The sequence below is a fragment of the Empidonax traillii genome, unplaced genomic scaffold, assembly GCF_003031625.1.
Source record: "Empidonax traillii isolate 1590-97213 ecotype Southwest subspecies unplaced genomic scaffold, ASM303162v1 scaffold246:size859669, whole genome shotgun sequence".
Taxonomy (NCBI): Eukaryota; Metazoa; Chordata; class Aves; order Passeriformes; family Tyrannidae; genus Empidonax; species Empidonax traillii.
In genome coordinates, this window is record NW_020955439.1 from 192,661 (window position 1) to 216,963 (window position 24,303).

The 24,303-nt window shown below is 45.6% G+C and overlaps 1 protein-coding gene across 1 annotated transcript in view; it reads left to right on the plus strand.

The window, feature by feature from the left end:
- FGD3 (FYVE, RhoGEF and PH domain containing 3) overlaps positions 1–10,413 on the plus strand; it is a 72,963-nt gene extending 62,550 nt beyond the window's left edge. The window contains exons 19-21 of the mRNA XM_027888819.1: positions 1,514–1,666; positions 3,664–3,804; positions 9,040–10,413. Of these exons, the coding sequence (XP_027744620.1) occupies positions 1,514–1,666; positions 3,664–3,804; positions 9,040–9,264 (519 nt within the window). The 3' untranslated portion in view covers positions 9,265–10,413. The remainder of the gene's footprint in view (positions 1–1,513; positions 1,667–3,663; positions 3,805–9,039) is intronic.
- The last annotated feature ends 13,890 nt before the right edge of the window (positions 10,414–24,303 follow it).

Sequence of the window (24,303 nt, forward strand, 5' to 3'; positions counted from 1 at the left end):
TGCATCTGTGGGTAAAAGAAAAGGTGGTGGGGATGGGCCTGTATCTGGAGAGGGGGTTGTCCCCTATATTTTGTTTGCAGAAGCAGTGGCCCTGGGACAGCCTCACATCACACAGTGACAACTCTTCTAGGATGAGCAGCTGACCAGGTGATATTAAAGGTGGATGGGTTGTTCTTTCCCTAAAGAAAGGTTGTGTGAAAGTGGTTCCCTCCTGCTTGAAAAACCAAAATAATCCATCCCTAGAGAGGCAACACCAGGTTAGTGAAGGCCCTCAGCCACCTTCCCTCGTGCCATTTACTGAGAGCTGAGCTCTCAGGTGTTCTCCTGTAAATCACAACCGTGGCCAAGATGAGATGGATTTCTGCAATATGACTTGAAACCTGCATTCTGTGCCTTGAGTTCCACGCTTCCATGTTCCTAATGTAACTAATACAGACTGATGTTATTTAAATAACATTAGTCACTTGAAGTGGAGATGAAATTCAGCTGGATAGAGACCTAAATGTATAGTTAAGATGTTTAAAGAAACCTCAGTCTCGGCAGTGGAAGTAAAATTGCTGGGGAGGAGGCATTTTTGCCCTGGAGTTGGGATTTTCAACCTTCTGGGTTTGCTTTTATTGATAATTGCTTAAATAATGAAACACATTTCTGGATTGTGGTTTAAAATGTCCCCTTGCAAAGCTGAGTGTTCCTAAAGAAATGAAATAATGGCTTTCCCCCGGGGACAGAGAGATAACAAGAATTACATCATTAATAATTTATTGTTAAACAGTTGTTTGTTGGGCAATGCCTTGTGGTGTGGCAATAGCATTCAAATTAAAGAAGTTAATTTGTCCTAAGGAAAGACTATATCACATTGCTAAAAATGCTGCCTTGCTTTTGTTTGGATAACTCGATGCTTCCTGGATGAAGGCAGTTCTCTTCACGCAGCAGTTGCTGTCCTGCAGTGAAGCACAGATACATGTGCCTGAGGGTCTGTGGTGTATTATTGTACACAAATTCAGAATGGGTGTCCAGTTGGGCTGACACCCTGGGAGCAGTTTCTCTCCCTGGAGTGGGGTGTCCTGGAGACAGATTTTTAGCATGAGAAAAGGTCCTGGAGCTGCAGATCCAGCCCTCTTCCCAAGCACTGCTCGGCAGCCGAGGCAGACAAATAGTTTTCAGCGAATCACGTATTGGACTCTGTTCTTAAAATAGTGAGTGCTTTCTGGGTTCCTCAGTTCTCCCAGCCTGACCTCGCTGACTGATGAGGAACCTTCACTCTCAAAATCAGTCCTTCCTAGATGGACTTTTAAAAGTCATTTTAAAAAGCACTAATTGCTTTGTCAGCCCTCTTTTTGAGTCATAAAGACTTCTAAGACAAGAAAAGCAAACGTGCACGGTGTTAATCACACGGTGCTTCCCGAAGGGTGCGTTTCCTTTGTTTCGGTCTGTTGATGCAGGTCAGGGGATCACAAACACGTTAATCATCAACGCAGGTAAATAAACTGAAACCACCATCTTTCTGATACAGGTGATCTGTGCGAAATGCTCCGAGTTCAAGCCACTTGCAGATAACAGCCGTCACAACCGAGTGTGTAAGGAGTGTTTCCTGCAGCTGCCGGTGAGCCCCTGCAGCCCTGGGGTGGAAGCAGTTGGAGAACAGAAGAAAAGACTGGCTGCAGAGGTACAGTCTTTGGCTAAGAAACTTCGTGAGGCTCTCTCTTTTTTATTTTTTCTCTTTTTTTTTTTAAAAATTTATTTATTAAAAACAAATCAAATTGGTTATCTTTTCTCCCCCACCGTGCTGTTTGTAGATGGGTGAGTGTTTGTTGGAGGGTGCTGACCACACAAGGGAGGCACACACGGGTTTGGCAGTTAAGCTCCAGCTCCTAAAGTTATAAAAAAAAAGAGGGAAGAACCTCTGGCTCCTTTTTATTATGGTGCATTTCCAATCTTGAGCTGTGCACAACAGCTAGTCACAAAATAAGATTTGGGGGTTTTTTCACTTTTAATTCCTCATAGTGGATACTCCTGCCCTCCTTATTTCACGTCCTGTCAAACTACTGCTGAAACCATTTTTTCCTAGTTGATTGTGCAAAAGAGTGACATCCTTCTGGAAGACCATGAGGATTCACCAGAATTTTCTCAACCCTACTGTAATACAGGCTCTTCCCTCCCAAATGTGACTTCCCCAGGCTGTGCTGTGTGACCTACCTGCTTCACCACTGCCACAGGAGTGGCACCGGGCTTTACACCTTGACAGCAGCACATCCTACCCGCATTTTTCACAAGAACAAGAAACATGTTGGCAAACTGAACCTTCTTTTTTAACTAATGCTTTTTTTAGAGCGTGGGCAGAGCTGGGAGTACCGTTATGTGTCGTGCTTTTCATGACCCACCTTGGAGAGGAGGGGTTTATTTACTTCAGCTGTGAAACACAGCCAGAAGTCACTGGATGTGTGAAAGGGGATCTTCATCTCAGTTCGAAGGGAACCCCCAGGGACATCAGGTTCTTGGAAGAGCCACTGCCACACTGAGAACTTCATTGCCAGTTATCCTTCCCCCACGGTCTGACCTCCACCATCCCACTCTGAGAACCTCGTGGAAAAGCTGCCAGCTCTGCAGAGAAAGTTCTGGAGCCAGAACTTTTTTGACACCCTTCAGATATGGTGCCCCTGCCCACGGCAGGGGAATTTTGGAATGAGATGGTCCCTTCCAGCCCAAAGCATTCTGTGATTCTGTGGTGTGCACTGCAGCTGTGCCTGCAGGTGGGGAGCTCCTCACAGCCATCAGTAGGGGCTCTGGTATCTCATGACAGACTTTGCAGCGCTGTTTCAGCAGAGCTGTTTGTGAAAACCTGCACCTACCCAGGGGAGAGAGAGCACAGTTAATCTGAAAAGCCGAAGGCAAACCAGTGAAATGTGACCTATGGCTTTGCTGCAGAAAGCAGATTAGAGCAGAAAGCTGTAAAAAACCCAAGGAGAAGTGTCATTTCTCCCTCCTGCGCTCAGGCTTCTGGTTTTTTGTCAAGTCTTCAAAGGATCAGGTAAAATGCAAGAACGCTGATGTACAGAAAGGAAAGATCAGAGTGGGGCTTTTCCTTTCCCTCCTGTTTACATGAAACTTTGTTAACAAGCTTAGTAGCAGTGAGGAGATTGCCACTAAATGTTATTAGCAGCTGTCAGAAATCTCCAGGAGACTTCTGTGCAAACCCTAATGTGACCAGGAATATTGTTTTTCTTTGCCTTCTATCAGAACACAACAACTTCTTCCAATCTCTTTTTGCCCTCTGATTTGGCCCCCATCTCTCTGCATCCGTGCACAGGAGGATCTGTTAATATACCCTTTGTATTCATTTGAAATAATCTCCCAGCCTACTTTGCTAAGCAAGAAGTGAGCTGCATCATCTTAATTACCATTCTCAATTTACTGTGTGGAGGGGGAGTTTAACTTCATGTCTGCTGAGAGTGGTGGTTCAGCCTCTGCCTGTGTTACATGGAATTGTGCTATTTGTTGATGGTATATAACAATGATTTTTATTCACTTATGGGCTGTCCAGCATTTGCCCTCCAGTGTTCTTTGACTCTGCACAACTTAAATGTTTTATATTTAATCCTAAATATTTTGCCCACTTTAACATCACTGAAAACAGCTTCTTTTTTTTCTCTTTCCTTCATCCAGAAGCAAAGCATCCTTGCAGCTGAAAACAGCCTCTTCAGCAGCTACCTCCAGTTCCTTGAAAAGGGGAAGACTTGGTACAAAATGTGGGTGACCATTCCCAAGACTGAACCTCTTGTTTTATATCTGCATGGAAGCAGCCAGGTAAGGTGGCCTCCACGAGGGTTAACACACAGGAGGAAAAAAAAAAAAAAAGAAAAGTATAAGTTTAAATATATCAAGCTGAGAAATGGGTCAGAGGATTTGGCTTGGTTTCAACAACAAAACTGAACTTGGTGTTCTGAATATAGCACAAAGCCTCAGAGATTTCAGATTACCTTGTTACCTGCACTTATCTCTGATACTGTTGTGAGCAAATGTTCAAGCTCATCGCTTTTCTTTTCAGATTTTTAAGGGGGAAAAAAGGGGAAAACAGGGATAATTAGGTTGTGGTTTGGCTTTTTTAGGGGTTTCAGATAGGTATATTCAAAAATTATTAATATATATGTATTCTGTCATTAAGGAAACCACTTTCCTGTTAAAAGTGTAGAGCTGTGAAGCAGGCTGAATGTTGCAATTGCTGGTACAAGGCTTTGTTTTTTTTTAAACCTAGTTCTGGGTTGGGAGGGTGGAGGAATTCGTGAAAATGTCGTTGTCCTTCAGCCTGAAAAATGGTAAAGCTCCTTGTCATGGCATCGTGGGATTTTATCTTTACTTGAAATAGTTACATGAATAAGAATTTTTTTATTTCTAAATGCGCTGTTGGAGCTGACTAGCATTCGTGTGTGATGAAAGTCAACTGATAGAAACATCTCTATCCAAGATGGAATATCCAAAATAGAAATATCAGTCACGCTGCCTCAGCGCTGAAGATAAAGAATGACAATGCTGAAATGAGATTCCCTTTATCCAGTTTTGTATCTGGCAGTGGACACTTTCCTACACAGCTTTGTTTATCTCCTGGGTGGGATGGAAGAAGGAGTGGGTCTGAATTCAGCCTGCTGTAGCTGTAGTGATAAGAAGGTTTGCTTTTTATTGGCATCAGTCTGTGGCTGGGAACAGTCTGGGAGCTCAATTTTCCCCCTGATTTTAGAAAGCCTTTCAGAGTAAAGCTCCCCCTGCAGCTGGTGTTCAACAAGCACCACGTGTTGTCCTTAGAACTCTGTTCATTTTGCTGCCTGTCAGCAGGAACACCTCTGGCTTCAAACAGGTCTGTGCAGTGGTTTAAGCACAGCGCTCCAAGAGGCTGAAAGCTCGAATTTGGAGCTTCAGACACAGCCCCCTTGGCTTCATCTTTGATCCCAACCCCACACTGGGTGATGCTCCCCGTTCATCACTGGGGCAGCCTGGCTTGTCTGCGAGTCAACAGGAAATGTGTGGCTGAAATTACACCTTGAAAAAGCAAACAGCTTCACACAAGGCACTAAAACAAGGCAACAAAGCCAGTCTTCGGGGCTCTCTGCAGTCAGGCTCTGGGGAAAGGAATAAAGCTCTAAAAAGCAGAGAAAATGGCTTTGCTGTGCAGCTTTTCAACTGATGTAGGAGCTGTGCCTCAGCCAAGGGCCGGTGCAAGCCCTGGTTCCACACAAACCAAGCCTGACTGTGTCACATTTGGGCAAGGAGGGTGGGAATAGAGGGAGAGAGGTCTAAATTCTTTGGCCTTCCTCACCCAAGAGCAATATATGTCATCTAAGAGATGTGTCATCCAAGAGATGACCAGAGTGAGAAGCTGAGAGGAAGCAATACCTCTTAACCCAGAAATGTAGAATTGCTCCCACTACCCAACTGGTTGTTGGACATGAATCATCTGCCTTCAGTGCACACAGAATGATGCTCAGTTCTGCAGACCCCGCCTGACAGTCGTGCAAAGCCAGGGGTGGAAGCTGGAGGAGCTGCTCTGCTTCAGTTGCTGCCTACTTTGTCCATGTCCTGCCAAATTTGATCTGGAGTCTCTGTTGATATTATTAGTAAGATCTTATTTTTTAGGGGAAAAGGTTGCTTTTAACACCAACTGTCAGTTCTATGACAGTTAAATTTAGTGGTCATTGTCCTCAGCTATTTCAGGTGTGAGATGAATCTCCCAGTAAAGTGACAAGAAAGCAACAGGACAAGGCTGATCTATCATAACAATCCAGAACCGGGGTTTGCTGTCAGGAATCACCAGCTGTAGGCTGAGACTACAAACAACAAAAGTGAATCCCATCTTCAATCCCGTTTGTATACCTCAAGTTGCATCCAACCACAGGAAAAAAATTAGGCAGTGAATCCTATCCCTTGATATTAACCCAACATTCTTGTCAGTTCTGGTTTTTCATAGGCTCCTGAGGAAAGTCTCTCCCAGAGCTTCTTTACTGGTGTCTGAAATCCGCTGGGAACCACTCACGTGCCTGAATGTTATTTTCCCAGGCATAGTTGTGTTTTGTGCAGCCACCTTGGTGGATCTCACAGACCTCTTTAGGCCTGGCAAAGAAGCATTTCAGTGCCTACAAGAGGTGTTTTTTGGGAATAGCATTGCCAGCAGTGGTATTGAAGGTCTTGAAACACAGAGTAAAGCACGACCACAGGAGTTTGAAGGTTAGGGGATTATTATTAAGAGGAACAGAAAGAGCAGCTGCCTCTTGGGAAGAAGGAGCAAACCAAGCTGCATCTGGAGCTTTGGATACAGTGAAAGTCCTGACAGCTTCTTCCTCTGCACCCCTGGCCCTCACACCAAAGAGGGGATGCCAGTGCAGATGGAAACACAACTCACAGGCTTTAAAATAGCAAGAAAACCGCTCTTTGCTTTAGATCCCTGTTTCAGGAGAATGAATTAATCCCCTGATTGTTCTTAGTTTAAGTCTTGCATAAGGCTTTATGCATGAGGATAAATTCCCAGCTTGTTCAGGTTTGGGAATCACACCAGTTGATGTCCTCAAACAGAATTTGTGCACCTGTCTGTCGTGTTTATCTCAGTGGAATTTATTAAGAGTTTGCTTATAAGCAAAGGCCACTTCAAGTGTAAGGAGCAGTGGATTTAGAAAAATAAGTCTGTCTTTCCAAGGGCTCCACCTGGAGCTCCTGCCCCTGTTGTCCTTGTTGGCCTGGGTGTTGTAATTGCTGTAATACAGCAACAAATTCATGCTGCTGTGATGACCTGGATAATAACCCCTTTGTGTCATGCTGCAGAGTCAGGATCGGTGCACAGTGCTTGTGATTGCTGACAGTATTACACAGCCACTAGGTTTTTATCTATCACTCACTATCTGGGGAACATGATTGCAATCAGCCCTAAAGCAAAGGCCTTCTGGGTATTTTGATATGATGAAATATCAATATTGTGCAGCCCTACTATGTTAAATACAGAAATATTAAGGGGGGAAAAAAACCCAAACCAGTCCAACCAACCAAATCTGATAGGCTCTTGGAAACTGGAGTACAAATTTTGTCTCTCTGTAAGGCCTGTAAATCCTGCTTCCATGCTCAGGGTAGGGCTGGAATTCCTCGTGGGTGCAGCAGAGCCTCTGGATTTGCAGGGCTCCAGGTTGGAGGGAAGGGCTCAGTGTCAGAGGGCAGCCAGAGATGCTGCTGGTCCCTCAGTGAGGTGGGGACTGGGGGTGGGGTTTGCCTCGAGGCCAAGTGCTTCACCTTTACCTGTCAGCAGTGCAGCTCTTCAGAGATAATGTAAATCCCTTCCTTTTGAATCAGGCAGGTACAGACAAAGTGCCAAAGGCAGCATATTAAGAAAAGGGAGGATGCAAGAACCAAAGGCAGGCTGGTTAATTGGCCTGTGTCTGCACACGCTGGGTAGGTGCAACACGTACAACTCAAACATCAGTTTGCTCTCCTGGTGCGCTGCTACAAACGACATCATCCCTCATTGCCATGGGCAGCCTCCAGTTCTCCATGTGACGAGTCTGAGTGTCTATTTTTCCAAGCCAAGGCCAGCGAAACAGGCATGGTTGAGCTTGCATGTGCTCTTGTGCATCTGTGTGCATCGGTCCCATGTGTGCTTGCTTGAGCAGTGCCACATGTGCAGGGCTGGAGCTGCTCTGCACATGCCAGTTCTTCTTCTGCATGGGCAAGATCTCCCTGTTTATGGGGATGTGGCTGTGGTGTCAGGGTGTAGAAACTGTGCTGCATTTGGGTCAACTGTTTACACTCAAATGGGAACTGAATTCTTTAGTGTTTGGCCTGAAGCTGCCTTAAATCTCACTGAATAGTGCTTGGTCTTCAAGCAGTTGGGCTCTGGCATTTTTGCATGTAGCAGATGAATAAATCAGGAAGCCTGTATTGATTTAACAAACTGTGAAGACACATTTTTGACTGTGTATTTCTTGTTCCTTTAGTATGTGTTTGAATTGATGGGAGCTGTTTTGAAACTAGAATTGCTTCAGTCGAGGTGTTAGAAAAGTAGGGAATTTTTTTCTGGCCATTGTTCTCAGAGCTTTGGTCCTCTTCCCGATTTACCAAGTCATCTGCATTTGGTGTGGGCTGGCAGAAGAATGACTTTGCCACTTCTCTGTGGGAAGCTGGTTAGCTTTGGTAGGGGCTGCTACACAAGGAGCTGCTGCAGGAGGTGACAGCTTTGTACAGATGATTGATGCCTGTGTGGTTCAGACTTCAGTTTGGGGACTCATCTTTGGAAATGCTTTGCTGGGAGCAGGTGAAGAGAGTTGCTTGGCCATGGCACACCCTGCCTTGCTAAAATGTGTCTTTCCCAAGAGCTTAGAAGAGGATTTGGTTGATGCTCAGGATGTGACTGTTGACTGTTAGAGAGCTGTATTGCTGCTTAGTTCTGTGAGTCAGTCTGGCCTTTAAAGGATGCTCAGGAATCTGAGCATTGACTTCCTTGACAGTTCTGAGAGGCATCATAAATAACCCAAGACCTCCTGTGAAGATTCACTGTTAGACTGAAAATCCAAAAGTCTCTTTTCATTTCAAAGTCTTTTCCCTGTTGGTTGCCTTGGTGTCTCTCAGGGTCCAGCTCTGCTTATTTGTCTCCTTTTAACCAATCCTCAAAAATGCCCCGTGAAGTTCAGAAGGGAACTCAGACACTTCTCAGCTGGATCCCACTGCCTGTACCTAATGCAGAGGAATTTCTGTAAAAGACACGTGTAGAAATTATGTGAAATTCTATGAAATTCTATGAAATTCTATGGCCATGTTGAGTTTCCTGTGAAAGGAAATGTGTGCAATGAGAAGAACAAAGCGCCACTAAGCCGTTGCTTTTGGTCGGTGAAGGCCGAGCAGCCGATGTTGCCTCTCCCCCGCTTCCCGCGCCGCAGTGCTGAGCGAGGAGCCAAATGCACGTGTACCTGGGACTGCATCCGTGTGCTTCCTGCAGTGTGTGCCCCGTGCCCCCTTCCTGCCGCTCCAGTGGCGCTCCTTCCCGACTTCTGACGTTCCTTCTCTCTCCCCTAGGACGGGCGGAGCCCGCGTCCCATCCCCCTGCCCGGCTACGAGGTCAGCTTGCCAGGTTCTGGTGAGAAGTTTGAAGTGAAGCACGTCTTTAAGCTTTGCCAGTCCCACCAGACTCTCTATTTCAGCGCAGAGGATGAGGAGCTGCAGATGAAATGGATGGAAATTCTCACCAAAGCCGCCAAAGGGGAGACTGAGGATACAGCTGAAGGGCTCAGCAACCCGTAGAGCAAGTTCCGTTTAGTTTCTTTCCCACATGCTATAAACGGTCACTTGAATTTGGTATTCATGGCACTTTGGAATCTGTATGGCTTTATATTTTCATGTGTCTGCATAGGAAATTCAGTGGTTTCTCGCCTTTTATTGTACATTTTTCACGTCCAGTAGTTACCTGCCATATATTATGTTAAAGGAAAAAAGTAGCTGTAGTTGTTGGTGGTGTCGATGCTGGTTTTAAAACAAAAGACAAGGGGCAAAGCATTAATTTTAACGAAGGTAAAATGGAAAAACCATCGGTCTTTTGTTTTCCTAAATGTATATTTTCCAGTCCTTTTTATTGCTGTTGAGTGCAGGATGTGTATAGTCTGTGATTAGTTCTATAAATGCTGCCTTTTAAGTTAAATGTTGTAAAGGCTTGTGCTGGCCACTGACATTCCATTCTCTGCCTCTCCCTCCTGGTAAAAAGGTCCTTGTGAAGTGTGAGCAATGTCCTGAGTATTTTCCCTTTGCTACAACTATGTCTCTGCTATTTTGAGATGACCTGTTCACAAGAACAAATACTATAGAGGGGACTTCTTAAAGTGCCTGCAGATGGTGCAGAATAGAACATTAAGAAGCCTCAATGGTTTTAAGCATTTCTGTTATCGATTGTTTTCGTTTGGAACCAATACCTTCCTTTCTTCTATCGGAACCCATTTTGATGTAAGTGAACAAACATTTTATACTGCCAACTGGGTTGTGATCAATAAACAAGAACATTTTTAGTACACACCGCACAAAAAGGTGACTTTTTTGTTGTATTGGTTAATTTAAGTGGGCTAGGTTTTATTTATATAATTTGTAAATAATGTTACATAAGTACTTTAAGAATTTTTAAAAGACCTCAGCTGATTAACAGGATTTAGTGCATAGTATGAGATATTTGTATGAATTGAATTTGTAATTTAATTTTCCTGTTCACCTGTGTTTGTCTTATTTTCAAACTTTAATGCTTATCTATTTAAATAAAAATTCCTGCAGTTAACTCCTGAGCCAGATTTCCAAGGCACAGCAAGGTTTAGGTCAACATTTAATATAGGTTTTAAAAAAAAAATAATAATAAAAAAAAATCTAAAACAAACAAAGAAACAAAAAAAAAGGCATGTCTGTTCCTAGTGGTAGTAAGCATGTAGTATCGATCAAAATGAAATAAAATATGTCACAGTGCTGTATTTTTAAATGGTTTGGTTTAACTTTTGTTTTCTCTTCAGCCTTCTACATTTTCTGGTATTGGTAGCGAGGAAGAGCTGCTCCAAACAGCCAGAGCTGGTTAGGATTGGGCAGAGTTAGTCATCTGCATGAGTGAGTATTTTTCAGACCTACAGAAAGGGACTTATCCTTGTTTGGGGTTTGGTTTATTTTTTTTTACATTGGTGTAATAAATCAGGAATCTGAAGTCCATGATGATAAAAAATTAGAATTCATGTAGTTGGTTTATCTGCTGGGAAAATTTCATCAGACTTGCGTTTTCCCCCTCCTCCCTACCCACCCCTTCCCATCAGCCAACGCAGAAAAGATTTCTTGAAGAGCAATTTGTGGCATGAGGATGTGATGGTTTTAGGAATTCTTTTCACTGTGTGTTGTTTCTTCTCCCCAACTTCCTTGAAAATATAATGGGGTAGAGTGCTTGCCTTGAAAATTTACTCATGTAATAACATTTCTTTTTTGGAGGTGGGGATTTTCTTCTTTGTTTGTTTGTTTGTTTGCTTGGGGGGTTTGTTTGTTTTGGTTTATCTTCTTTTAAAGTTTTTCCTTTTTTATTTTGCTTGCTTAGTTCTTTTTCTTCATTACCAAGAGAGAAATGGGAAGGGAGAATGGTAAAGCAGAAGAAAATTGACACATCTCGATCCATCCTCCAGTTTCTGTTTTTATTAACCAAGATAAAAAAAAAACCACTTTGGTGAATCTCTGTTAATTCGGGTATTCCTCTCAAGCAGTGCTCTTCCCTAGGGTTTGATTATTGTCAGTCAGGGTGCAGGTCACAGGAAGCAGTGGTCAGTCTCATTTTTATGATGGAACTGGAATTTTTAGTTAAATGACCCCACTGAGTGAAGAGTTGTAACTGAGAAACTCACGAAGTTGGTAGGTTGGGGTGAGGGGGATGGTGAGCAGTCCTTAATAACTGAGTAGCTCAGAGGAGGGTGATGAAAACGTCAGGATTTTTTTTAGTGGTTGAGGAAAGGAGGAGGAGATCTCCTGATTCTCGTAGAGGACACTAGATTTCCAGAATTGTGGCTGTTGTTTGAAAAGAACTTACGTTGAATGATGCAGCTCAAATCATTGTTCTGAAAGAACCATATTATATTGGTTTTGAAGCAGTTCTGAAATAATGGACTATCTTACTTGGTTATTCAAAAGAAGAGAACCAAGTCATCAGTTTAGCAGGCATTTATCGAGGCACAAAGTGAGCTCTGGAACATGAATATTACCTTTTATTCTCATGAAAGGCGGCACTACTTCCTTCATGTTCTTTGGGATGAGGTAACAAATGGTTAGGGGGGGTTTCTTGCCTATTTTACACCTTTGCAGAGTTTCCCAGGACCAGCTGCCCAGCCATACTGAAACTGGAGATGAAGGACGGTGGTTCAGCCTCTCCGACAGCCGCAGTACGTCCCTCGTGGCCTTTCAGCAGCACCACGAAACATTTCCCTGCTAAATATAAATGACTGTGTCCCCTGAAAACAAGCACCTTCCCTTTTTACATACCTACCATTTCCCTTTTTCTGTTCTCCAGCCCATGTGGGCTTTCAGTGGGCTTGGACTCGAGTGCTCTGGGTGCTGCAGGAATCTCGGTGGAGGTTGGTGGAGGGATTTCATGCTGCTGTAAAAGGAAACCTTGCTAAGACAAGCTTTTCAGAGAGCCGGTTGCTGGCTGTGCTTGCAGATCCTGTGTGACCTGAAGAATTCTGTTGGGTGTCTCTGAGAACAGAGTTTTGGGGAGCTGTGAGGAGCTTTGGGGATGACTTGCTCCGATGCAGGAAAACAAACAGTGGCCACCTTAGAAATGCTGCATTTGAGCATCAGCTGTGTGCAGGAGTGTTACTGAGACAAAGTGGTTCTAAATTCAGACAACAAGTCCTCCAACCTGGAATAGTCTATGCTAACTTCACCAGTGCATTGAAGGGAACTGAGGAAAAATCTGGTTTGGGAACAGCATGTGCAGGGAGCGTGCACTGATCAATAGGAGTCCTGTGCAGCTTGATAAGGAAACAGATGGAAATCCCAACAACTCACAGAGACTCTCTGCTCCTGTGTGTGGACTGCACGCACTTTTTGTTAAAAAACCCTGACTCCCAAGTCCCCAAATGTGTCACGTGGACCTGTTGTGTCTGCAGATGTTGAGTAACTTCCCTGTGTTTCAGGAACATGCTCTGCAGACGTGGGAGTTTCTTAGTTCCCCAGCTGGATCAGAGAGGGATTACATCTGGCCTGTAGCAGCGTCTTTAAGTCTGAAAAGGAGTAGGCAATTATCCCACCATCTCAGAATGGACAGGAATCTGTCCATGCTTCTGCCCTGTGCTACAAGATTAGCCATTTGCCCTTTAGGTGTTGTGCCACAGTGGGCTGTGACTTGCAAGAAGAGGTTAAACTGGTAAATACAACGTTGTCCCAGTTCTAGTGCTGAAGGAGATGCTTTCAGATTCCGAGCTGAAGATGGCAACGTTTTGGTGTGAAACTGGTGACAGCTGACTTATGAGCTGGGTAAGAATAACTAAACACCATGTCTTGGCCCTGTGAATGCATTATTGATTTCACTCTCCATGTAGGGCAGCATATTTTTGCTTTGATAAAAGGCCTGGTATTGACTCTGATTATACTGAAGCTGTAAAGGGATCTCTGGAAGTTTTAATTTTTCAACACTTTGAAGTTGCCTGTGGTGTTAAGTTGTAGTAGTCTGGGTGCTTTGGGCAAATCTGGAAGCCTTGGGACATTTCCACAGGCAGCCATGGGTAGGAATTTGTCTTGGGAACTCCAGTGCCACAGTGCTGTTCAAAGGATGGGCAGTCCACTTAATTTTTTGACAAGGAAAATTGTATTTTGGAATTTTGTATTTTAGAATTCTTCTTTTTTTTCATGACAATAAATGCTGTTGAAACCATACCATGGATAAAGGGAGTAACACAGCAATAGGATTAAAATAGGGAGGCCTTTCAGCTGGAAACAAGGTGAAAGGGAGATACACCGAGTGTGTGTACAACCCTTAGAGTAAGGTAGAACTCCAGGGGTGGTGTTTCAGCAGGTGGGGAGAGGGAGCCACAACAGAACTAGTTTTGGTAGCAAAATTGGATGTTACAGAAGAGAGAAAACCTGATGCCTGTTCCTTAGGCTGTGCCAGAGACACCCATTACTAAAATAATGATTGTGCATGTTCAGTTCCCCTGGGCAGAGCTAGACCTGTTTGCAGAACTTGAGCGCCCGGAGAAGAGGGAATGGACCACGTGCTCCTCAGTTCATGTGAGGAGCTCCCTTCTGATAATCAAGCTCCAAGTGCCTCTGGGAAACCAGCGCCAAGAAGCATCAAATTCTTGGAGCTGGGCGGCAAAAGGTCTCCTGGAAGTCGTGTTCAGTGACAGGGTGAGATTGGATTGATTTAATCAGCCACTGCAGGCTTGTCTGCCTGAGTTTGTCAGTCGTGTGTGACACGGGGCTGTGTCCACGTGCTGCTGTGTGCCGGGAGGAAGGGGACTTGCCATTCTGCTTGTGTTGATGAAAGCAAAGCTTGAAGGTAAGTGGATGGCAAAGGGAGCTGGGGCACACCTGTGATCATCTCCCAGTCACTGCACAAAATGAGGCAGGGGAGAGTAACTTCCCTCAGCTATGTGGATCTGGATCCTCCTCGGAGCAGCTCACCCTGTGCACTGAGTGCATCTCACAGTACCTGCAGAGAGGGAGATGAAATTAAACCTCTACAGACAGGGGACATTCTGAACATGGCCCAGTTCTGAAGTCTTTCATTTTGCAGTGCAGTGTTTCTCCAGTAATTTCAGGATGGGGTGGACAGGGTTGAATGGTTTCTGCTTAGAAAAATACTGTCTTGCTCCCGTTTTCATTATCAAAGGAGTTGCAACAGCAAAGATTTCTGCTATAAGCCAATAAATAGAATGATTATAGGATTTATCAAAGAAATTGCTGGTAGGGATTTGAGACAGGGGAGCACTGCCAGTGGTTTTGCTGATTTAGTGGTCGTGTGACTGGAACTGAGGAGTGATTGGGCCTGGTAACACAAAGCCTTTAGAGGAGTTGCCAAATTCATGCTGGTTCATGACTTTTTAAATAAACCAGAAGGGAAGAGCCCTCATGGAGCCCTTGTGTCCATAGTTAGGGCTTCAGGCAGTCAGATGAGGGCATGTGCTACAGCTGGGGAGGAAGGGTGACCAGAGTTCCCAGATTCATGTTTTAGTGTAACATTAGAGAGTGTATTGCCAGGTAGGAAACCACAATGGGATCTGTTGTTCCCCACAGCCTGGTGATCATCCACAGGGATCATCAGATCCTGCTGCTGGCCAGTCCAGAGGAGGCCACAGAGATGCTCCGAGGGCTGGAGCCCCTCTGCTCTGGAGCCAGGCTGGGACAGCTGGGGGGGTTCACCTGGAGAAGAGAAGGCTCCTGGAAGACCTGAGAGCCCCTTGCAGGGCCTAAAGGGGTTCCAGGAGAGTTGGAGAGGGATTTTGGACAAGTGCCTGGAGGGACAGGACAAGGGGGAATGGCTTCCCACTGCGAGAGGGCAGGGAGAGATGGGATATTGGGAAGGAATTCTTCCCTGTGAGGGTGGGCAGGCCCTGGCACAGGTTGCCCAGAGAAGCTGTGGCTGCCCTTGGATCCCTGGAAGTGTCCAAGGTCATTTTGGATGGGGCTTGGAGTAACCTGGCAGGGGGTTGGCATGAGATGGTCTTTAAGGTCCCTCCAAACGCAAGCCATACTGGGATTCTGTGATTCTAATTAAAACTAGAAGTTTGCTTGATTTTTAAAGCAGCAAGTCCCAGGGGATGTGAAAGAAAGGTCAATAAATTCTACACAGAGAGAGAAACGGCAAGGGAAGAACTGAATGAAGTTAGAGGGGAGGAAAAGGAGATCCTGAGGACAGATGCTCACTGGTGCAAATAAGAGAGTGTGTGTGCCCTGAGAAGTTTTCCCCCTTTGCTTCAGCCACTGCAAAGAGACACTTCAGCCTGGTCCAGTGGCCCCAATCAAGTTGTAAAGCCCAGAGAGATCTCATAAGAAGGTGTTCTACTGGCTGTTACAGGTGATCTTGGAAGTCTCTTCCAGCCGTGGTGATTCTGTGCTGGAATGAGCTGCGTGGATTTCATTAGCACTGGCTCGGCACGGTGTTGGTCACTCACTGAGCAGCTGTTGTAAATAGGATATTGTAAACCTCTCTCTGCCTCGGGGAAAGAAGGATCTCTCAGCCTCAGGTAAGGAACCAGCTCAAGGGGGGGTGTCATCACCACGCAGCCAGGCTGCTGGGCAGGGAGAGCTCAGGGAAGGCTCCCTCAGGCTGGACGTGTTTATGGGATAAAGTGGTTGGTTCCAAGTCAAACTGCACGTGGTGGGAAGGATGTGCGTGAGACTCCTCATACCCACAGCTGCCTTCTTTCCTTGACAAACCACCCACTAGTGATGTGTGAAATGCACGTCACTCTGCCCCTCTGTGGGTTTCCTGCAGGAGTTCATGGCCTGGCTGCAGCTCAGGCCTTTCCCTCCTTCAGAGCCTGTACCAAACCACTGCTGCTTTGGTTAAGGGGGTCGGCTGCATCCACCACACTGACCTTTAAAAACCTTTCTAAATATAAAAAGAGGACAAAAGAGGGATATGGCAACTTGCTGAGCCAAGAGCTGGAGCCCTCTCAGAAGGGAGAGATTTTCTGTGCAGGGACTGATAAAAGTGTGGTGCTACCCTAGGCAAAGCCTTGTTCTTTCAACAATCAGCCAATTACAGCAAGCTGAACGAATATAAAAAAATGTAAATTTGCTGATGAGACAAATCTGGAAACAAAGATGATGACAGGGGTCTCTAAAACATGCCACATTCTTGCTACACTGCCGAGTAGGGAAGAAAAATAGCATTCTGGCAACAAAACAGTGGAGAAGATGCAATAAACATCTTCAGGATAAGCAGGAGTGCACAGAAACAGAAGAATGCTTCCATCCTCTTTGGGCCACATGGTTTCCATCGCTGTTATTGTCCCTCTGCTTTGACTTAGTTCTTTTTCCCATCACTGCAAACAGGTTACTCCTCAAATCTCCTTTCTTGTCCTTTCCCTGAGTTGCACATGTCCTGTTCCTGCTGCCACAAGTGTGTCCCAAAGGTCCCTCCCACTGGGTACTGCTCCTCGCACTCACTGATTTAAATGGTCAAGTGCTGTGTGGTGCTGGTTTAGTGTCTTTCACAAGATACTTTAATAAGCCCTTCTTCATCAAACACACTCTGTGGTTGCTAATGAGGTCTCAGATTAACATCTTGGTAACAAAACACCTGATGCTGCTCCTTGCCTTGTGCAAGTGCATAATTGTGTTGTAAAATGGGAATTCTTCCTGCTGAAAAAAATAGCTTTTGTCTCTTAACCTGGGTTACTTCACGCCTGATGCTGCCACTTAGTCGTCTTCTATTTAATCCTCCTCTCCCAGCAACACAGAGTAGGAATGGGCCACAGTCAGCTGAGCTTTCATGGATCACAGTGCAGTGTCTTGAAGTTTTATTGTCCAGCAGGGAACTGTTGAGCACCGTGCAGCCACGGCCGTGTGAAAGCCAGGTAAGAGGTCAGGTAAAGCCTGTGCCCATCCTGCTCCATCGGAGCACAGCTCTTTGTGGCTGCTGGCTGAAATCAGGGCAGATTGGTTTGGAGTTTCTTTTCTGGGACTCTTCCCTTACTCGCCTAAGTAGGCTGTGCAGGTGGGAACCTTCTTCCACTGCCATGGGCAGTAGCTGTAACTTCATCTGCTGTGACCATGCCCAGAGAGGAGGTTGTTGCCCCATCCCTGGAAGTGTCCAGGGCCAGGTTGGACGGGGCTTGGAGCAACCTGGGCTAGTGGAAGGTGTCCCTGCCCATGGCAGGGGGGTTGGAACTGGGTAATCTTTAAGGGGCCTTCAAACCCAACCCTTTCCATGATTCCATAAGCCTTTCCTCCTAAGGTCTAAGTCTCCAGAGACACAAATTCAATGCCAGTTCCCTTCCCACCTCTTTTGTGTCTACACCCATGAAACAATTGCTTGGAATTTAATAAGATCTGGTTAATGAGCTGGCCCTGGGAGGGCTGAGCTGCTCACAGTGCCTGGCTGAAGGAAGAGCCTCACCAGTGTGTTTGAGTGCCTGTGGCCCAAAGCGAGATGTGCTCAGGAAGCTGGCAGCTTCTGGCTGGGGCTAACTGGTATTCCCCATCTTGGCACTGTCAGACTCACTCCCAAAACTGCAATAACTCTGAAAAATGTCTACTGGATGCCTGTTAAGTCCTTTATTATTCAGCAGGGCCGTACTTGAAAGTGAGTAGTTGCTGGATATTTGCGCTGGTGTTTTGACAGTGGATTTATTTTTTCGAATTTATGGATTTATCCCACTTTGATCTAGTGAGAACCGACAGCGTGTTGTTTGGATATTAATCACAGCCCTCCCACCATGACAGGCTGTTTAAGCTCAATCTCTTTTATTTTTATGTTTCTATCACCGATGTCTATAAAAATCTATCCTGGGCATGCCAGTTCTGCATAGGAGAGCTGAAATAACTGGCTGCACTCCAGCTGGGTACTGAAGGCTGAAGGATTGTGAATGAAAATAAGAAGCCCTGGCTGCACTGGGGGTGCTGTGGGAGAGCGTGGGATGTGCTGGGGTGAGGGTGTGCACCTCACTGCTGCAGCCCATCAGTGGCCCTGTCCCAACACCCTTTACACACACCTACTCGCCTTTTGGGTGAGTGTATTTCTCCCCCCCCCCTCCCCCAAATATATGGATTTTGAAATGGAATATGTATGAAAATGAAATCAATTAAAAATAAATTAATAAAAATAAATTAAAAAGGAAAGGAAGGTCATGCCAAAAGAGCATAGGGCATGAAAATGTGTAAGATTTCCAGCCTGTTACTTATTTATGAGCCATGAAGTTGTTCCAGGTGCTGGTATTGTCTTCTTCTGCACCAGAATGTTGCTGCCTTAGAGCTCACCTGTAATGGTATCTCAGTACAGGAATTGCCAATAACCTAAATGATTTCTAGTAACTGTCAACAATCAGGTTTAATTACCACCATTAGCACTTTCTGTAACTGCAGGCTTCTTAGAGAGTTCTGCACGAGCTTCAGATAAATGGAAAAGATAAAGCAAGAAAAGGAGCTGGCAGTGGAAGGAAAATACCGATAATTAAAAAGTGTGGAGCTTTGTTTTCTGCCCACTCGCCGAAAGAGTTTCCTGTAAACGCGGTGCCTCATGAAACACCGAGTTGGAACGTGCTTTAGGGTTACTTTATTTTAGGTGGTAGGAATAAAATGGAAGGGATAAGTATCTTTTCGTGATCAGCGGTTCATGCTCTGGTTCAGCCTCACCGGTTCTGAAACAGGTTTGCATTTCCGCAAAGAACAGCCTAATTCTTGTCCACAGTGCGACCTTGAATTCGGCACTTCGGTGTCTCCGTTCAAGTTTTCCCTTTGTGCTCGAGGAGTGGTGTTTTTTTTTTTTTTTGGTTTGGGTGATTGGCTCACAGCTACAGTAGAGCTCGCATAGGATCAGCGAAGGCTGCTCGGATCGCAATCAATCCGCACCCTCCTGGAGAGCGCTGCAAATGGGGCGTTTAACAGCGTTTTTAACAGGTCCGATTGCCTGTTCCTCGGAAATGCATCAGTGCAATGCTGCTCTCGGTTAATGCGGAACGCAGGAGTCGTGCAATCTGCCCACACTGATTACGGGCCAGGCTAGGAGAGGAAACTCTTATTTGGAGCCCTGTGGTTCAGCTTAAAGGAGCGGCTTTGTTTGCTGAAGTGGGGGAAATGGAGGTATTTCCCTTACTTGTAGTTTCACAGCTTGAAACCGTATCCTGGCTGCTTCGAAATCCAGTGATAAAATTCCTGTCGACCCCTCTCTGGAGCTATTTCTCCCGTGTCAAATACGACTTTTTGATTGCATGCTTGAAGTTCCCCAGCCCAGCAAAGTGGGTGCTTAACTGTATGGATAAATGTTCTCAGTCAATAGAATTCCCAGCCTATGGTCAGAGCCACGTGGAGGAGCGAAGTGTGGCTTAAATAAATCCAGAAAACTCCAAATAGCTCTTGCTCTTTCCAAAGTTCTGATGTGGTAAGCCTGGAGCACTTTTTTTTTTTTTTCCCTTATTTTTTTTCTTTTAAAAAGACACAGAAGCACCTCACTTTCTTCACTGACATGGTCTAGTGGGTCTTTCCCCACTTTGAAGTTGCTCAGTAAGGAAGGAAGTCCTTTTTTTCCTCTGGGGAATATGAGTTTATTTTAGTGAACAAGGCCATAGGGGAGCACATCACCAAGAGGGGAAAAAAAAATGCTGATGGGTAAAGGAATAACATAATTCATTGTTTCTGATGCTTCAGTGCAACTCTGGACTTAAACCTCTGTGACATGACCAGTGAGAACTCACCTCCCTGTCCTTCTGTGAGTATGTGGGTTTCATGGATTTTAAGTTTTATTTCCAATTCCCTGCAGCACTAAACATGGAAATTTTGTCACCTCCTTGCCAGCACTCACAGCAGACATTTGCTGGCCTGGTTGGTTCAAATAACTGGCCACCCAGGGCAGTGGTGGAGTCACCATCTCTAGGGGTTTACAGGCATGTAGATGTGGCACCTGGGGACGTGGTTTGGTGGCGGGCTTGGCAGTGTTAGGTTTACTGCTGGACTCTATGATCCTTTTCAATCTAATCAGTTCTATGATTCTGTAATGTCAGGGGGTTTTTTTTGGAAACTGGGTCAGTGTCCTTGTTTTGGCTGGCATAGAGTTAATTTTTCTAGCAGCTGGTACAGCGCTGTGTTTTGAATTTAGTATAAGGACGATGCTGATGCCACAGTGATGTTTTAGTTGATGCTAAGTCATACTCACCCTAAGTCAGGAAGCTTTTACCTCCCCTGTTAAACCGTGTTTGCCCCTGTGGGTTTGTCTCAGTTTTACCCCTCCAGGTCGCTCCCCCATCCTGCTGGGGGCTGAGCAAGAGGCCACCTGGGGCTGAGTTGCTGGCTGGGCTTAAACCACAGCAGTCACCCAGAACTACTGAAACACAGGGGAATAAACTCTGCCCCCTGTGTCAGCATCCCTCCCTTGCCTTGCTGGGCAGGGTCGTTCCAGTGGGGAGTTGCAGAACCTGCCTTGAATTGCCCACCAAAGGCTGCCCCTGCTTTTGGCTTGAACCCCACGGACCTTCAGGCAGTTCTGGAGGGGTTTGTGAGGTTCCTCTCACCTCCTCAGGTGGTGAGTTACAGAGCACCACCCCACCATCTCTGCCTGCCCTTTCTGGTACAGCCAGACCGTAGGGATGGGGCTTCCTCGTCCAGCAGATGTGGCCAACCAGACTTGATGATCAAAGTTATTAACTCCTCACCCATCTCAGACCTTCAGCAGTGGAGCAGATGTTGTAGTGGAGGGCACAGTGAAAGCTGAGTTCTTTCTTGTGTAATTTTTCCTTCCTTGGCAGTGCAGCTGTGCTCTGAAAAATGAATGTGGCAGGGGGAGAAATTGCCCCCTCTTTCTCAGTAGGTCTGCTCCCCATGTGGGAACCCGGAATTCAGGCTTTAGCAACTCAGCTTTTAATCTCTAAGCCATGCTACTGAAATCAGTCTGTATCACCAAATGTATCTCACATCAGTATGAGTCAGGCTGGGAAGCACAGGCACGGCCTTTTTCATCAGGCTTTCCTACAATCTACTGCACTCTTAGGTGCTTTTTGGGGGGTAAGGGTAGTTGGTATTTTTCAGAAAACTAATCCAAAGAAAGCAGAGTTTCACTGGTTTTCACAGGACCAAGATAAAGGTCTGTGCTGATACAGAAACCCCATTTGGCTTATAATTAATTACAAGCTAGAAGAAACACCTTTTATTTTTTGATAGATGTTCAGATTTTTCACTTATTCCAAGTGTTCAAAGCGTTTTGGAGAGGGAAGTGCTAGATTATGAGTTAACTTTGTTTCAGGCAGATTCTCTGGAAACAAATCATTCTGGTAACAGCATAAAAGGCTTCAAGCAGGTCTAAGCAGGAGAGTTGACATGGAGTGTGTTTGAGGCTGAAGAATGCCATTGTGCCTACCCATTTCCAGCCTGCTTGGTGGCTTGTGACACCTCCTCTGGTCTTTCCTTGTTCTTCCTCCTTTTGCCTCTGTGTTTTTGAACATGGACCCTCTGCTTTGTGCCTGCCCTGCTGAGCCTCATCAGCCTGGGACACTGGTTGGAGTCCTTTGGTGCCATTGTGCATGAATTTGAATCTCTCCACAAATGCAAGCCAGGTCAGTAACCTTTTATGTCTTCTTTTGGGTTTTGGTTTTTGGGTTTTTTTTCCTTTTTCTTTTAATCTTAGAATCATGGAATCATGGAATGGGTTGGGTTGAAAGGGACTTAAAACTCATCTTGTTCCATCCCAGCCTTGAACACTTCCAGGGATAATGAACCACTCCAGTCCCTTGCTAGCAGGGAAACCCCATTTCTTATGAGGCTTCCTTGCTTTGCATTGCTGTTCTAGCAGCCAAATGCACCAAGAAATGCAGGAGGAGACCTGGATCTCATTTGCTGTGACTTCATTAATACAAATCCTTGGGGGAAGCGCCTGCCCCCCTTGTCCCTAAAGTGGAGGGACGTGGATTGGATGGATGGAACACCCAGTGGATAGGGAACAGGGTGGAGAAGTGACTGAGAACAGCCCTGCTGGAGGGGTGATGGGTGGTGAAAAACTCACCACGAGCCAGCAGTGAGCACTCACAGCCCAGAAACCAACAGGATCCTGGGCTGGGTCCAAAGGAGCTCGGGCAGCAGGTTGAGGGAGGGGATTCTCCCCCTTTCCTCTGCTCTTGTGAGACCCCCCCCTGGAGTCCTGCATGCATACCTGGTGTCCCCAGCATAAGAAAGGCATGGAACTGTTGGAGCAAGTCCAGAGGAGGCCATGAAATCGGTAGGAGGGCTGGAGAACCTCCCCTACATAGACAGGCTGGAGGGTCAGAATCTTTCTTCCATTGCCTTTCCTCATCTTCTCTCATTTGGAAGGAAGTGGGAACTCCCAGAGCTGAAGAAATAGGAGTTGCTGACAGTATTTGTCATAAAACTTACAAGCTTTAGACTTTCCTTTGTCCTAAAATCTGTTTTTCTGAGCTCAGCTTGCTTCTGTGCAGAGGGCTAGCACAGGGATTAAGCATCCCATTAGTCCTACTTATGCCTTCATATTAGTGCATAAATAAGATTTAAGCCACTAACAGCCCCTTTCTAGCTCTGCACAGACCTGAATTTTATATGCTGGCCATGATAAGACCAGATAAAAAAAAAATACAGTTGTGGCAGCAGCGGTGAATTTTAACCAGGGGACTGAATTCCAGTGAAGTGGGGATTAAAAGTGCAGTAGCTATAGCTGGGATGTCCTGACATCAGCACGTTTCAGAAATGGTGCAAAAAACCAGGCAACAAGCCAAGAACCTTCTCTGTGCATGAGGGATGTGGCCTGTGGAGCTGCACCAGCAAACCATCTCCACTTTGCTGGTTGCAGCCATGCAGTAAAACACACCAGGCCTTTGTGACAACAAAGCCACCAGACCCTGGGAACTTTTGTCCTAGAACTCAGCTGATGGTTTTTTCCACTGTATAATTTTATCTTTTTTTAATACCCACGGTGTCCTGTGTCAAAGAATTCTGTAGCTAAACTCCACCTTGGCTAGAAATTTTCTTCCCTTTTTTTTTTTTTTTTTTTTTTCCTGGCTGTTGTGCTGGCAGCTTCTGTGTCCAGCAGTGAGCAGCCCTCCTGTAACCTTCCTTGGGACCCTGAGGCTGTACAGAGCTCTCCTGGAGGTGTCTCTCTGTGTGGTTGAGGAGTCCAGGCTGCTTCCTCGTGCCCTGCTGGGTAGTTCTGATCACATTTGCTTCCCCTCCTTGAAGCTCCTTTCTTTGACCACGCAGGGCGTGTGAGGTGGGTCAAGGGCAGGGGCTGGGGCAGGGAATTTCTATTTTTGTGTTTCTGTCCCAGATTGCTCGTGTCTGGGGCAGAGAATATTTGAGTGTTTCCCCTCTTCATCATTTTGTGCCATTTTGACTGTCTTGAACAGCAGTGATGTGTCAACACTTTGCTTGTTGGGCAATATTTCCCTTGTTCACTCCCTTAAACCAGCTGGAAGGAGAAATATTAACCAATATCAGTTCAGGCTGTTTTGAAGTCGATGCTAGACGTGTATTTGCTAAGTGAGCATATTGACAGTGTTGCAGAGCATCTGTGCAATTAGATTTGAATGCACCACTTAGAGGCTGTGTCAGATCCATTACGTGACGTGAAAAGGGCAGAAGGTTAAAATAAAAATGGCTTAATAAAATGAATCATTGCAGCAATCCATTTAAAGCTGCACAGAGAAATGCAGAACTGTGAAAAGCACTGAAAAAAAAAAATCTTTACTTGTTAGAATGGACAGTGGGCAGCTCCTTGGCTGGTTCAAATAGATGGATTTAGTTCCAACTCTGTTAAATTAGCTGAGGATCTGACCCTATAGCTTTGGTTGATCTCTAAGCATGAGATCATATTCTGCTTCTGTGCTGATACCAAGACTGAAGCTACTGAAGACTTTGAAGAAAGATGCAGTTAAAAAACAAATGATGCTTTGGTTGCCAGGGCATTGGGCGCTGGGAAAGGCTTGGAGAGAGCTGCCTTGCTGTGTCCAGGATGGGAAACAGACTATTCACAGCATGTGCAGGGCAGGAAGGTGGCACAAGGTGTTGCCAAGAGGAGAAGTGTTATAGTTCAAGTTGGCACCTGAGCCAGGAAAAGTCATTTACTTCCCTTCAGTTGAGTTTGAGAACTCCCAGAATGAGAAACCGAGGCAGCTTCAGGGT